We start from the raw sequence: 16,117 nt of genomic DNA on the forward strand, positions 1-16,117 counted from the left end.
TGGGGTAGGTGGGTGGGGTGCGAGCAGGGGAGCCACACCTGGGCACACGGCAAGTCTTCTTCCTCCCTAGAGAGATGTGGGGTGATCTCTGAGGACGGTGGCAGGTGGTGATGGGAGCAGGGAGGATGCTGCCATTCTGGACTCAGCCCTGGGTCACCCCTGGCATCCCTCTGGGGCTCTGGCTGCTCAGCTGTTCCCAGCAACCAACTGGGAGAGAACCCCAGGGCACCCTCCCACTTCCATCTGGGCTGGGTGCTGGGTGTGGAGTGGGGGAGGGAGTGGACTCAGACCACTAGGCTGCTCCTGCTCCTGGGGTTGAGCAGGTGCTCCCGGGGCTGGGCAGGTGCTCCCAAGGCTGAGCAGGTGCTCCCAGGGTTGGGCAAGTGCTCCCGGGACTAGGTAGGTACTCCCGGGGCTGGGCAGGGGCTCCCGGGGTTGGGCAGGTGCTCCCAGGCCTAGGTAGGTGCTCCTAGGGCTGGGCAGGCATACAGAGACTGGACAGGTGCTCCCAGTCCTGCCAGTCTGGGCAGTGGCAGGTGACCTAATTCTGCCCTCCCAGGGTTGCCGGGCTCCAAGCTGGCCTGCATGCAGCACAAGGCCCTTGCCAGCCTTTTAAACACTCTCGAGTTAGGTAAGCCACAGACCGCAGGAGGAAGGAAGCGTGCCCGTGTCTACGCCGGGACAAGCCTCCTGTTCACATGATCCCAAACGTGCACAGGCACAAAGCATTTTGGGAACAGAGCAAAGAGGAAAAAGAGCTTTGCCGGGGGGTGGGAGAGCATCCTGAAAGCCTTGCCAGGAGATGTGACATTTCAGCCACACCTGGAAGGACAACAATATTAATATTGAATACTTTTGTGTGGCTGGTTAGGTGCCTACCCACTGTTCTGAGGCCCGTAGAGGAGTTTCTCACTTAATTCTCTCTCAACCCTGTGAATGAGACACGTGTCACCCTCGTTGAACAGATGAGAGAAGCCAAACCGAGGCACAGAGAGGTTGAGTGACTCATCCAAGACCACACCGCTACCAAATCTACCAAATGGCCGGAGTCAGAATTCAGACCCGGGAAGGAGACTTCTGGCAAGTGACCCCACCTCTCAGAACCCCAATTTTTTTGTTGTTGTTGTTTTGTTTTGTTTTTTTGTTTTTGTTTTTGTTTCTAATCCGCAGATGGACGGCATACACGGCATGCCGAGCTGCTGAGGGCTCGGAACTGAGGTAATCCACATGAAAGGCTCGGTCCGTGCCTGGCACACAGTTAAGTGTTCGAGGATTGCATATGGCTCTTATCGTGTCGCCCTGGCAGTGTTATCTCCGCGCGCCTCCCCTCCCCCTACGGCCTCGGTTTCCTCCCCCGCAGTGGCAGCCAGTGACGTGGGAGCCTCCGCTGGCACACTCCGGGTTTAATTGGAGGCGATGCAAGGTGGTGGTGGGGGGGATGTTCGAGGCCCCTCCCTCCTCTCGCATCAGACCCCCAGGGAGTGTGCGCCGCCTGCCGCCCAGCGGGAGTACTGTTCGGGGGACCCCGAGGCTGGTGTTGGGTGGCAGGAGGTGGGAGAGGCGTGGAGGTGCTGGGTTGGGGGCACCTGGGAGACACCCGGGTTCTTGGAGGGCCCGATGCCAGTTCAGTAGTAGCCCGCTGCCCTGCCCGACTGCCCGCGGTGCCCCGCTCTCTCACCCAAAGCTCCTGGGGTCCCCGGTTGGGTGCAGCGGGCTGGGGTGCCAGCAGGGGGCGCGCGAGTCGGGGCTCAGGGCGGGCGGGGCAGCTGTGGGGGGCGGGATCGGGAGGGACCTCCCGAGCTGCAGACGCCAGGCTCAGCCTGCCCGGAGGGAGCGCAGTGCACGCACGGCTACCTGTGGCTCGGGGCGCATGTCCCCTCTCGGAATCCAGCACTTCTCTCTCCTAGCCTCGCATCCAGCCCAGTCGCACCCCGGACCCGGACCCGTGGGAGCCTGGCGGGGAGCGTGCCGGGCCCGAAGCTGGTGACATGTAGGGTCACCTCCTGGTCCAACCTTGGAACCTCGGCAGACTCCTTGCCTGGAAAGTTTGGGACTGTGTGCGCCATGGCCAAGAGCGGCTCGCTGAGTATTCGCGTGGTGGAGGGACGGGCGCTGCCCGCCAAGGATGTGTGAGTCCCCGGGTGCCCACTGGGGTGCGTGGAAGGGTTGTGGGGGCCTCGGTCTAGGACCCACCGTTGGGGATCCGCCCTCTCTGTCCTGTGAGAGGGGGCACCCAGGCTTAGCAGATGCCGCGCCCTGCTACCCTGGGAAAGGAAGGTGGCTTTGTTCTAGGATGTCCCCAAGTGGGTCTTCCAGGGCAGGAGAAGGAATCTCTGCACGGGTCTTCCTAGAGCCAAGGAGCGGACTGAAGATCCCCTTCCTTACCTAGAGCAGGTGTTGGAGGTGGGGCTTCTCTGGATGACGGAACAGGGCTACCCAGAGATCACGGGTAGAGCCCCAGAGGACTGTGGTCCAGATGGACCCCAAGATTTTGCCTGCCTCCGAGGCGTTTAGGTTTGCAGAGTTTCGCCAGGTGCTCTCTAACCCGGAACCCCGGGTCCCCCAGTCTTACACCCGCAAACCCATGGTGGGCTGTCTCGGATCCCCAACTGCTCTAAAAGCCACTCACTCACATGTACCCCATGTGATGGGGCTGGGGGCGCTGGGTTCCTCTGCCCCTATCCTTGCTTGGCTCTGCTTCTCCAGGGCTGAGTCAGCAAGTGCTGACTCAGCAGAACGGGGTGGGTAGGGGAGCGGGTTCCCCCTTCCTGCTTGGTCCAGAGCCAGAAGGGGCTCTGAAGGTGCCAGCACCTGAGACAGGTGCTGCGATCCTTGGGAGGAGCTGTGCTGAGTGACCTTGACCCTGCCTTTTGCCGGCCCTTGGTGTCCCATCTGGAGAGTGTAGAACGGGAAGGAGGTGTTGCTTGGATCCCGTGTCCAGCTGGGTGGGTAGAAGACACTGGCTGGGGGGGGGGTCAGCTGTGGAAGGGTGGGCAGACGGGGGACCCGGAGTCCTTCTTCGCTTGGGCGGAAGTCCCAATTACCCAAGCTGCAGATTCTGCATTTCCCTCCCCCCCCCTCCCCACACCTTTGATTTTGGGAACCTCCTTATCCGCCAACAGTGCAGCTGTACCGAGAGGGGAGCTGTTTGGAGTAATCTTAGCGTCCCATCTTTCTCATCGGCGACCATAAATAAACACGCACCTGAAGTAAATGTAGGGAGTGACGGCACCAGCCGCGAGCTACCCTCTCTTCAAGACGTCTCTGAGCATTAGAGATTGCAGAGCGGTGTGGGGGGCAGGAATGGAGACCTGGCATTTGCTGGCTGGCTGTAGGGACCTGCCCAGAAACAGGACTCTTGCTTCACTGAACTCCAGCCGGTCCACCCGTCTTGGGAGAGACTTAGGAACCAGTGGCAGATGTTGCCGCTGGGCTAAAGAGACAGGCTCAGGGGTCCCCCGCTTCTTCTGGAAGGGGCTTGAGTTTTCTTTCTCTCTTGCATCTTGCCCTCTCCCTCCAGTTTTCTGGCCAAGGTAAGCTCTGGGGTGGGCCATGCCCCAGAGCAAGGCTGAGGAGGTGTCACCGTGCCTGCTGGGCATCCTGCCTCAGTTTCTCTAGTGGTCAGCTCCCTTTCCCCAAAGGGATCCTCTCAGAGCAAGCTGGGGTTCCCTTGTCTGAGAGTGGGGTGTTAGCCGGGGTGTTGTCTCGTTCCCTCTTCTAAGGCAGAGGGCCTAGATTGAGCCTGACCCTCAAGGTTAAGGGGGTGGCCGGCCCTGCCAATCATCACTGAAGGCTTACCATGGACAGGGATCATGTTTAACACTTTGTGTGGGCCGACTGCTTTCTCTGTTTTACAAATGGAGAAACCGAGGACCAGAGAGGCAGTCATGACTGTAAGGTCACAAAGCTAGGACATAAATACTAACAGCTTCAGTGTATGAACCGTACTGGGAATTGATGGCTGAGGGTCACATTTTCCAGTGCTTGACTTAGGGGCCATGGGAAAGGCCGAGAGTCTGGGGAGACCAGGGCCTGGGAGAGGCCAGCCCTGCCTGCCACCCTGGCCCCTACCTGATAGGAGACTGATAAGGCCATGTAAGTCATGGCTCTGGAGCCGAACCCTACTCCCTTGAGGGACCTGGGGTCAGCCAGGTTGCTTGGGAGAAGCTGGATCTCCAAGCCTCCCTGCCAACTGATCTCAGTCGGTCTGGGCCACATCTGCCCTGGGGTGGCTGAAGAATGAGAGAGAGAGGAGCCGTGGAGGGAAACTGAGGGACAGGGAAGGACTCAGCCAGCTAGCCAAAGGCCCAGGTTGCAGCCAGCGGCATCCGGTTCCGTGTGGTTGAGTGGGTGGGTGGCCGGGAGAAAGCAGCTGGAGGAGCAGAGGGGACTTGACTAGGAGAGCCAGGCTGAAATCATGGCTGGACCGTCCATCCCATCCTCCTGCGCTCCACACATCCATTCATCTTGAACCTTTCCTGCAGAACCACCCCCAGACCCACGGAGAAGTAGGTATAGCTGGTACCCCAGGGGTCACAGTTCAGAGCTTGTAGGATGTAGAGTGTCTGTCCGTCCATCCATCCATCCATCCATCCATCCATCCATCCATCCATCCATCCATCTACCCACCCACCTATCTATCTTTCTATCTATCTATCCATCTATCCATATCTATCTGTCCGTCCATCCATCCATCCATCCATCCATCCACCCACCCACCCATCTATCTATCTATCTATCTATCTATCTATCTATCTATCTATCTATCCATCTCTCCATATCTATCTGTCCATCCGTCCGTCCATCCATTCATCCATCCACCCACCCACCCACCTATCTTTCTATCTATCTATCTATCTATCTATCTATCTATCTATCTATCTATCCATCCATCCATCCATCCATCCATCCATCCATCCATCTATCCATATATATCTATCTATTCGTCCATCCATCCATCCATTTATCTATCCATCTATCTATCATCTCTACCTATCTATCTATCTATCTATCTATCTATCTATCTATCTATCTATCTATCTATCTATCTGTCTATCTATCTGAGCCTGGCTCTCACTATGTTGCCCAAGCTGACCTTGAACTCCTGGGTTAAGGCAAACTTCCTACCTCAGCCTCCCAGGAGGTTGGGACTGTGGGTGTGGCCCATCCCAAATGGTTTGGAGGGTCATTTTAGTCAGTGAGAGACAACCTCTCCAAGGAGGTGGCTTTGGGAGTGAGGCAATGGAGACCCAGGTAGGCAGCCTGGGGTTTACTGGTGACTACTATTACAAAGGGGAGGTGGGTGGGACTGCCTTTGATTGGCCTAGGGCTCAGGACTTTGTGAGGGGGAGATAGCACATGTCTTTTGGGACTTGGTTTTGCTTGTTTGAACATGCTAGGCAAACACTCTACCACTGAGCCATACTCCAGCCTTACAGCCATCTCTATGGGTTCAGTTTTGAGGTCCCGAACCCTGGTCTGTGCCCACAAGTCCTTCCTGCTGGAGATGGGGCTTGGGGGCAGGCTGGGGAGCGAAGTGTGTAGCTCAGAAGTTGGCATTAGGGTCTTGTCTGTGGCAGGGATCTCAGGGTAACCCACGATCCCTCCCCCACACCTCTCTTTCTTTTAACCCCTCCGGCCCTCTCGGGGGGCTGGCTGGGTGGGTGTTACCATCTGTTGGAGTCGTATAGTAACAAAAACAAGGTCCCAGAGCAGGATGGACGTGCAGGCTTACACTGCCTGTGGATGGTAGGTGACTGACTGGCCTGGGCAGCAATGATATAACCTGCTAATGTTCCCCAAGGTCTTGCCTTTTTGTAGGAGTTGCTGTGTGACCCAGGGTAAGTCCCCTCCCCTCTCTGGGGCTTAGCTTCACCCTGCCTGAGGTGGGAAGTTAGGCTTCCACCATGGCTGCCCCTTCTTATAGCCTCCTGGACCTCCTCTTCCCACAGGTCTGGGAGCAGTGACCCCTATTGCCTGGTGAAAGTGGATGATGAGGTCGTGGCCAGGTGCGTAGTCAGCATGGGGTCCGGTGTGGAGGGGAAGGGACCCAGCACTTCCCAGAGGAGCAGAGCGAGCAGCCCCTCATGGAGGTGGGGGTTGTCTTTCAGGCTTCAAGGACTTATGCCCTGGCCTTTTGGGTACACCACTGTGTGTGTATGTGGCTGATGTCAACTGGCCAGTATCCTCTGTCTGGGGACCCATGATGTCCCTGGCTCCCTGGGGCTGACTCAGCCAACCACCAGGCTGTGCCTCCCCAGTGGCCTGTTGGGGAGGGGGTGGGGTGGGGCGGGCATCTCACGCTTGGTTGGTTTGGCTGTCTCCGGGCCTCTGGGTGCTGCGGGTGTCTGGGTGTGTTGTTGTATTCACACAAATGTCCAAGTGGGAACGTGCATGTGAGTGTGTGTGTGTGTGTGTGTGTGTGTGTGTGTGTGTGTGTGCACGTGTGCATACCAGCCTGCCCATCTGGGGTGCCACAGAGCTGGTGTGAATGCTTCTGACCATGTGTGAGTGTCCGTGTGGGTGTGCAAGTCCGCAGGACTCCTGTGGGTACCAGAGCACGCAGCCGGGGGGGGGGGACGGGGGGGGGAATATGTGTATATGCCTCAGGTGTGAATGCAAAGGCGGGTGTGTGGAGATCCGTGGGCGCTGAGTCTGGAGGGGACATCAGCTGAGCTGGGCTGCTCTTCCCCCGCAGATCAAGGGACAGCTCTCAGCCCCCATAGACCTGAGGGGGTGGGTGAGTGGGTGGGTGGGTGGGTGGGTGGCTGAAGCCTTGGTTTCTATGGAGACGGCAGGATTCAGGATGCTCCTGGCACTAGTTCTGGTCCAGATGGGCTGGGAGCTGGGGGTGGGGAGCCCCCAGGGAATGCTGACCCCTCCCATGGCTCTCCCTGTGTTTATCCTATTATAAGATGCTAGCCCCCCCCCCCCCAAGCCTCAGACTGGCTTTCTGTATGCCTGGAGGCAGCTGTTCTTCCTTCCCTGGGCTGCAAGGAACCAACAGAAGGAAGTAAGCTTTGCACACTGGTTTGGGCTTGGGCTTCGCTGGGCAATGTCTTTGTCTTTGTCCCTGGGAGCAGCCGTGGTGGGTGGGAGCCCTGTCAGGGTGCCAGGCCCAGATGTTGAACATATGTACGTGTGCCTGTGTCCAGCTTGGGCTTGACCCTAGCGTCCCCGGATTTTCTGGATGCCATGAAGCCCTGAGTGTTCTGACCACCGCTGGTCCCACAGTGTCCTGGCCCTGCTCATGCATGCCCCAGGGCCTTTACACATGCTGTTCCAGCCATCTGGAAGGCTTGTCTTCCTTGCCCAGTTCTCTTTTGCCTGACTAATTTGTGTGGGAAGCCCTCCCCTGTTCTCAGTCCTCCTCAGACATCACTGAGTTTACCCCAATCTAGGTGATGTCTACAGTCTGGGCGGGGGTGGGGAGTGGGGGGTGGGGGGCAGGGGGCAGGGGGCCGGGGGGCCAGGAGAGAGTGAATGAATGGGCCACTAGGTATTGGTGACTAGTGTATTGTATGTTGTTATGTAAGCATGTCTTTGTGTCCCCCCTGGTCCAGGCTTGTGTCTATCTGGGACACCGTGTCTGTATTTGCAAACAGACTTCTGGACGTTTCTGAGGTTGCTTGTGTGCATCTGTGTCTGTGTGAACGTGACTCCCTGTGTCTCTGGCTTTCTTGGCACTTCTAGGTGTGTGTTTCTCTGGTTGTATGTATCTACGTGTTTCCGTGGGTTCTCTCTCTCGTGTGTGTGTGTGTGTGTGTGTGTGTGTGTGTGTGTGTGTGTGTGTGTGTTGGTCTACTTGTGAACCTCTTTAGTTGCTTCTTGGGGACGTGGGTATGTGCATGAATGCCTGCATGTGTACATGCACCACACACGTGTCGACTCCCTGCAGCTGTGCCTGCATTGGTCTGCGTCTCTGTGTGCACGTTGGGCCTGGATTTGCTTCCCTGTCTGGGCTCATGCGTCTGAGTGCATTTGCTGTATTCCTGGGATGGGGTGTGTGTGTATAGATTCTAGAAGCGTGTGCATGGCCATGGTTGTCATGTTTGTGTGTGTGTGTGTATGTGTGTATGTGTGTGTGTATGTTGTGTGTGTATGTGTGTGTATGTTGTATGTGTATGTTGTGTATGTGTGTGTGTGTGTGTGTATGTTGTATGTGTATGTGTGTATGTGTGTGTGTGTGTATGTTGTGTGTGTATGTGTGTGTATGTATGTGTGTGTGTGCCCTACCTGTGTTTGTGGGGGTCCCCAGGTCACCCACCGTATGACGCCCTAGCCCAGCCCCCCTCTTGCAGGACAGCAACCATCTGGAGGAGCCTGAGCCCCTTCTGGGGGGAGGAGTACACCGTGCACCTGCCGCTGGACTTCCACCACCTGGCCTTCTACGTGCTGGATGAGGACACGGTTGGGTGTGTGGTGGGTGGGTGGGTGGGTGGGGAGTGCCTGGGGATCCCAATCCACACACCAATCCACACACCGGGAGGAAGCATGCTGCCTCCAACCCCTGGCCCTTGTCCCCACGGCTCCACGGGAGCGTGCTGGTCCTGCTCTGACCCTCTCCTGCCTCCTCCCCACAGACACGACGACACCATTGGGAAGATCTCCCTGAGCAAGGAGGCGATCACGGCCGACCCTCGAGGTGAGCAGGGCCTGGCTGGGATGAGAGGAAAAATGGTCTGACCCACAGGGGCCTTGCAAGGACTTAGGGAGTGGCCTCAGAGCCTGGAGTGGGAGGATTCCCCCACTCTCCATCTCTCTCTCTCTCTCTCTCTCTCTCTCTCTCTCTCTCTCTCTCTCTCTCTCTCTCGGTTTTTGAGACAGAGTTTCTCTATGTAGCTTTGTGCCTTTCCTGGAACTCACTCTGTAGCCCAGGCTGGCCTTGAACTCACAGAGATCCGCCTGGCTCTGCCTCCCAAGTGCTGGGATTAAAGGCATGCACCACCACCGCTGGGCTCTCTCTCTCTCTTTTTTTTTTTAATTAAAGATTTATTTATTATGTATACAGAAGAGGGCGCCAGATCTCATTACAGATGGTTGTGAGCCACCATGTGGTTGCTGGGAATTGAACTCAGGACCTCTGGAAGAGCAGTCGGTGCTCTTCACCTCTGAGCCATCTCTCCAGTCCCTCTTGGTTTTTTGAGACAGGGTTTCTTTATGTAACAGTTCTGACTGTCTGAGAACTTGCTTTGTAGGCCAGGCTGGCCTCATCCTCACAGAGATTCCCCTACCTCTGCCTCCCAAGTGCTGGGATTAAAGGTGTGCGCCACCACTGCCCGGTGGATGTGTCCTGTCTCTTTAATTTGTAATTCAGCTCACTTATTGAGCAGCTAATTTGTTTTTGTACACCTGGGGCTCACACAGCAGAAGCGTGACACCCCTTCCCACCTGGGCCTCTGGTCCCCATCCCATGTAGTCAGCAGGCTTCAGTTTTGTCTGTTTGAGACAGGCTCTTTCAATCTAGCCCTAGATGGCCTCCAAGTTGTGACCCCCATGCCTCAGTTTCCCTCATGCTGGTATTCCAGTGCACAGTATCATGCCTGGCCGTGGCCAGCCTCCTTGTGTGTTTTCAGACACTTGATATTTGCCTGCTGGCGATGCACTCAGGGCCTCACGAGCGCTCTGCCTCCAAACTGTACCCCAGCCCTGCGGTGCTTTTTTTTTTTTTTTTTAACATATAAAAGTAAGAATAATAGTAGGAGCCGCCACACTGACACATTGTGAATGCATGCCGAGCCCTCCTCTGAGGTGGGGACCTGTAGTCCCTTGTGTTTTTCCTGTGACCGTGCTGAGGCCTAGAGGGTTCGGTGACTTGCTCATGGTCACAAAGGTTTTGTGACAGCCAGGACTTGGGACTAAGGTTGTTTGGGTCCAGGGTTTTGAGCTCACCATGCTGCACTCTGTGTGTGTGTGTGTGTGTGTGTGTGTGTGTGTGTGTGTACATGAATTGTGTGTGTGAGTGTATGTGTACATGAGTGTGTGAGTGCTTGTGAACATGGGTTTTCTCAGCACACACAGCCTGTTACACTTGATTTTTCCCTAGTTGCCTTTTTTTAAGACCTCATGGTGTATTTTTAAATGTGAATTTATTTATTTATTTTACATTTTATTTATTATGTGTACAGTATTCTGTCTGCATGTTTGCCTTCATTCCAGAAGAGGGCATCAGATCTTATTATAGATGGTTGTGAGCCACCATGTATGTGGTTGCTGGGAATTGAACTCAGGACCTCTTGAAGAAGAGTCAATGCTCTTAACCTCTGAGCCATCTCTCCAGCCCCCTTGAACTTATTTTTATTTTATATGTGTGAGCACTTTTAAGCATGCTTGTCTGTAAGTGCACTACTTGTATGGAATGCCTGCAGAGGCCAGAAGAGGGCGGTAGGTCTCCTGGAACTGGAGTTACAGGTGGCTGTGAGTCACCATGTGGGTGCTGGGAACTGAACCCCAGAGCTTCTGGAAGAGCAGACAGTGTGAGCTGTCTCTCCAGCCCTCTTCATCATGTATTTTGAGACAAGTCACCCAGGCTGGCTGCAATGCGTGACAGTCCAGTCTCGGCCTCCCAGTATTGGGACGACAGGCAGACGCCCCTGTGCCTAGAAGCCACACTGTACCTTTTGGGTCTTTGCTTAACGACGCTTGAAGGATTTCTGAGTTCTGAAATCACTGCATTCTGCTGTAATTTCCCATCATGCACTTGGCTGGCTCCCTGGGGCATTGGCAATGTGTTCCCAGCTCAAGCAGTTGCAGTGAGCAGCCCTGTACTTACTAATGGTGTCACACATTCAGGTCCCCGCCAGTCAGAGAAATTCCTGGAAGTTCATGCATTGAACCAAATCATACTTTTTTGTTGTTGTTGTTTTGGTTTTTCGAGGCAGGGTTTCTCTGTGTAGTTTTGGTGCCTGTCCTGGATCTCACTCTGTAGACCAGGCTGGCCTCGAACTCACAGAGATCCACCTGCCTCTGTCTCCCGAGTGTTGAGATTAAAGGCGTGTGCCACCACCACCCGGAAATCCAATCTTACATTCTTGTATGTATTTTTTTTTCTTTTTTTTTGAGACAGGGTTTCTCTGTGTAGCTTTGGCCCTTTCCTGGAGCTCACTTTGTAGACCAGGTTGGCCTCGAACTCACAGAGATCCACCTGGCTCTGCCTCCCAAGTGCTGGGATTAAAGGTGTGCACCACCACTGCTCGGTGTATGTATTCTTTTTTAATACATCACAGACCCCATCAGTTTCAAGAGCCAAAGGAAAGAAGGATGTCTCAGAAAAGGGCACCTGTGGGTGCTGGGCAGGGGGACTTTGTCCTCCTCTTGGTGGGGCAGAGGGATACCACATCTTACCGCTGGGAATGCCAGCGAGAAGGGTAGATGCTGATAAGAGGGACTTCCCAAGTTGAGTTTGGCAGTACATGCCTGTCATCACAGCCTTCAGGAGGCTAGCCTGGGCTACATAGTTGAGACCTCATTTGTGCACTATCATCAATCACCATCACCACCACCATCATCATCATTACCATCATCACCACCACCACCACCATCACCATCACCATCTCCATCATCACCACCATCATCATCAATCACCACCACCACCACCACCATCATCACTATCACCACCACCACCACCACCATCATCATCACCACTACCATCACCACCATCACCATCATCACCATCATCACCATCTCCATCAGCACCATCACCATCATCACCATCACCATCACCATCATCACCATCTCCATCAGCACCATCATCACCATCTCCATCACCATCACCATCATCACCATCATTATCGTCAGTGCTGGGATCACACCAATGGCTCCTCACTGAGCTACGCCTCCAGCCCCAGCTGCATGTTCGCTGGTTATTGTATTAGAACTGCAGGGGCTGGAGAGATGGCTCAGCAGTTACGAGGGAGCGTCGCTCCTTCAGAGGTCAGAGTTCAGTTCCCAGCACCCACATGAGGCTCAGAAGGGTCTGTAACTGCATTGTCAGAGGATCCGATTCTGGGTTTCCTTCCGGCAGCAGTAGGGAGCCACCGAGGGTTGTTTGCTTGTTTGTTTGTTTGAGACAGGGTCTCACTGTGTCGCCCTGGCTGGAATTCGGGGCTTTTCATTCCCTCTGACCGGAGTGACTTAAGGGAGAGAGGGTTTATTCCGATTCACAGTTCGAGGGAGAAATTCATCATGGCAGGAGCTGGTCGCATCCCACCCACCATCAGGAAGCAGAGAGGAATGGCATTTCTTCATCTTGCAGGGTCCAGGGTTCCAGCCTAGGGAATGGTTCTGCCCGTATTGTGATGGGTTTTCCCCGTGTCCGTTAATCAAGAGAATCCCTCATGGGTGTCCTCAGGGGCTAACCTCGATCCAGCCGATCCTCCCCAGGTGTGCCTGAGGCCTATCTTCCAGGCGATTCTAGAGTCTGTCAAACTGTTAACACCAGCCATAGTCACAGGCGCTTCGAGAAGTCGGATGTTTAAAGAGATAAAGGGGCCACAGCGGGTGAAAGCATGGAGCCAGGCATCGTGGCCTCGGCTGTGACCCCTACACTCAGGAGGTGGAGGTGGGAGGGACAGGAGGTTCTGGTCTAGCCTGGGATATATAAGGAGACCCTGTACAGAAACAAGACAAAAGAGAAACAAGGGAAGGAAAGATGTTTGCCAAGGGGGGTTGGGCTGGAAGCTGACTTGCTCATAGCTACAGTGGGGGTCAGAAGTCAATAAACAGTATGTTCAAAGTGTGACGAGGTGTGTGTGTGTGTGTGTGTGTAGTTCACATTCAAGAGTACCCAGGATGACAGTCCAAAGCGTCACCGCCCACATTCAGACTCCATCTCTGTTGTTTTTCTCCTTTTTTTTTTTCTTTTCGAGACAGGGTTTCTCTGTGTAGCCCTGGCTGTCCTAGAACTCGCTTTGTAGACCTCAAACACACAGAGACCCGTCTGCCTCTGCCTCCCTGACCTCTGTTGTCTCCCAGCTGTGGGGTAGAGGGCAGTCTTGTCTCTGTGCCTCAGTTTCCTCCTCTGACATGGGGCTGGTTCCGGACCGAATCTGAGGTCCTGCGCGAGAAGCCGCCAGCATCAGGCGTGGTCGTCAGCCGTGGCAGTTCTGAGCTCATGCGGTGCCGAGTGAGCGCAGGTGCTTCTGAAACACCGTGTGTGCCCCGCAGGGATCGACAGCTGGATCAACCTGAGCAGAGTGGATCCAGACGAGGAGGTGCAGGGCGAGGTCTACCTGGCTGTGAAGCTGTTGGAGGATGCTCGGGGCCGATGCCTCCGCTGTCATGTGAGACAGGCCAGGTATGCTTGCCCTGCCTGGGGGAGGCGTGGGGTGCTCTGAAGATGAGCGAGGGATGGGAGGCCAGGGATGTGGCTCAGTGGGTAGAACACTTGCCTAGCACGCACAAGGCCCTGGGTTCTATCCGCAGCAGCACCACCACATAAACTGCATGGTTGGTACACATGTCTAATCCTAGCACCCAGGAGGCGGAGGCAGGAGGCTCAGGAGGCTCAGGACTTAAAGGTCATATTTTTAGGCTAGCCTGGGCTATAAGACACCCTGTTTCAACAAACAAAAACACAAACCAAGCTGGGTGTTCGTGGCACACACCTTTAATCTCAGCACTCAGGAGGCAGAAGCAGGTGGATGTCTGTGAGTTCAAGAGTCTCTCTATGTAGACCAGGCTGGCCTCAAACTCACAGAGATCCTCCTGCCTCTGCTTCCTAAGTGCTGGAATTAAATGCTTGGGCCACCACACCTGGCAAAAGCAAAATCTTAACCCAGGTGTTCAGGGACAAATAACAGTCTGCTAGATCCTCGAGGTGGGCAGACAGGTGAGTGTGTGTGAGGGGCAGACAGATGAGTGTGTGTGGGGTGGTAGATGAGTGTGTGTGGGGTGGTAGATGAGTGTGTGTGGGGTGATAGATGAGTGTGTGTGGGGTGGTAGATGAGTGTGTGTGGGGTGGTAGATGAGTGTGTGTGGGGTGGTAGGTGAGTGTGTGTGGGGTGGTAGGTGAGTGTGTGTGGGGTGGTAGGTGAGTGTGTGTGGGGTGGTAGGTGAGCGTGTGTGGGGTGGTAGATGAGTGTGTGTGGGGTGGTAGATGAGTGTGTGTGGGGTGGTAGATGAGTGTGTGTGGGTGGTAGGTGAGTGTGTGTGGGTGGTAGGTGAGTGTGTGTGGGGTGGTAGGTGAGTGTGTAGGGTGGTAATAATCAAGTTTTAACAGCTCAGGGCTGGCGAGATGGTTCAGCAGGTAAACCACTTGCCACTCAAGCTGATGACCTGAGTTTGATCCTGGAACCCATGGTGGAAGGAGGAAAGTTGTCTCTGACCTCCACACATGTGCATCAATGCACAGTCACAGACACACAGACGCACACAGTCACAGTCACAGACACACACAGTCACAGACAGACACAGTCACAGTCACAGACAGACACACACACACAGTCACAGACACACACATAGACACACACAGACACACACATATACACACAGACAGACACACAGTCGCAGATACACACACAGTCACAGACACACATACACACACACAGACACAGACACACAGACACACACACACACACACACACACACACACACACACACACACACACCATACATACACAGACACTAATAAATAAATAGCAGACATTACTTCTCGGGCAGAAGACTTAATTATTGGCTCATGGAGGTGATGGGTGGCCTCAGGCGTGAGGAATCCAGGAAGAGTGACGTCAGGCAGCGTCTCCAAGTGGGGACACGATAGGCCTCGTGGCCTGGGGCTGGTGACCTACCGACTCTGCTTGTACAACCGACCAAGAACCTCACTTTTACAGAACATCGCAGGGTGAATTCTTGTTGGCTCAACCTGGGGGTCACACTGGAGTCTGAGGGGCTGAGAGGGAGGGCGAGGAGGAAAGCTTGAAGGAAGCCAACAGACACAGGGACAGGAAAACCCACGGACGGCCTCTAGAGACCACATCCATCCTCCCTTCAGTCTCCCTCCCTGTCCCCAGCCCCCCTGTCCCCTCCTCAGCCCTCCACTGATGTCCCTCAGCTCTCTTACATCTACTCCCTCTGGACATCCTGTCTTTCTGCCCTCCACTCACCCCCCCTCCCGGAACCTCCACTCTCAGGTTCTGCCCACACACATTAAGGACAATCTGCATTTCTAGCTTGCTGTGTGACCATAAGACCCTTCCTTGCCCTCTCTGAGCTTTCCCTGGCACCTCTGGATTCAGGTTTCAGCCTCGGACCCCAGCTCGATGGGGGAGACCCGTGGATGAGGGAATGACCCAAGAAGGAAGGGGACCGCATAACAGATTGTGGGCAGGGGTCTGAGCTCGGCTCTTCTGCCCACGACCCCCTCCCCAGACACTAGGCTGTTAGAGGATCCTTGCAAGCAGGAGAGGGACCAATGGCTGTCGCTTAGCAACTGTGTTGGTTCCTAGGAAACCAAAGGCTTTGGATGCCCAGCAAGGCTGGGAAGCAAGCGGGAGGAAGAAACAGCCCCTGGTGGTGGCGGTGGTGGTGGGGTGTTCCTGGATTTGGGGGCCCCCCGCAAGAAGGGGGATGGGGAAGCTGACTCAGGTGAGGTTTTTTGGGTTGCCATGGTAACCCACAGGCAGGATGTCTGTGTCTTATGCTTTCCCTTTGTTCCTGAGCAAGGTGTGGGCACGGATGTTTGTTGAATGAATAAGTGAGCTGAGCTGAGCGAGTGCTACGCTAAGTAACTCGCCTATGCCATCTCATTGGACCCTGAGCTCTGTGAACTTGGTCTGTGATGGTCCTCATTTTCTGGACTCAGCCTCAGGGAGAGGAGGCGACTTTTTCTAATGTCACCCAGCCAGTGACTGCAGGGTCGGGTTTTGGATCTGTAGGTCCCCGTGTAGGGACCTCTGGGGAGAACGAGGCATTTTTTTTTTCATCCCCGTTGTCCCTTCCCTTGCTGAGCTCTGTGATACAGAGTCTGATCTCTCTGTGCCTCGGTTTCCCCTTATCAAGGGAAATCTGGAAATCTCATGTTTCCCCGTAAGTTTTGTGTATGGAAACCACAGAGTCTGCATGGGCCTGGCCTGGGCCCCTGTGATGGACTGGCTCGTTGCCCTGGAAACAGAACACTGCC

At 55.0% G+C, this 16,117-nt stretch overlaps 1 protein-coding gene across 3 annotated transcripts in view; it reads left to right on the forward strand.

The window, feature by feature from the left end:
• The first annotated feature begins 1,807 nt into the window (after positions 1–1,807).
• Positions 1,808–16,117, forward strand: part of Rasal1 (RAS protein activator like 1) — a 34,546-nt gene continuing 20,236 nt past the window's right edge. The window contains exons 1-5 of one of the 3 annotated variants that reach the window (XM_037198663.1): positions 1,808–2,129; positions 5,952–6,008; positions 8,301–8,414; positions 8,583–8,644; positions 13,165–13,294. In XM_037198663.1, the coding sequence (XP_037054558.1) occupies positions 2,065–2,129; positions 5,952–6,008; positions 8,301–8,414; positions 8,583–8,644; positions 13,165–13,294 (428 nt within the window). In that variant the 5' untranslated portion in view covers positions 1,808–2,064. Of the gene's footprint in view, positions 2,130–5,951; positions 6,009–6,927; positions 7,013–8,300; positions 8,415–8,582; positions 8,645–13,164; positions 13,295–16,117 lie in introns of those variants that run through there. The other 2 variants (XM_028878771.2, XM_037198664.1) reach the window with 2 other exon arrangements.

Source organism: Peromyscus leucopus, chromosome 23, assembly GCF_004664715.2.
Source record: "Peromyscus leucopus breed LL Stock chromosome 23, UCI_PerLeu_2.1, whole genome shotgun sequence".
In the NCBI taxonomy this organism is placed as follows: domain Eukaryota; kingdom Metazoa; phylum Chordata; class Mammalia; order Rodentia; family Cricetidae; genus Peromyscus; species Peromyscus leucopus.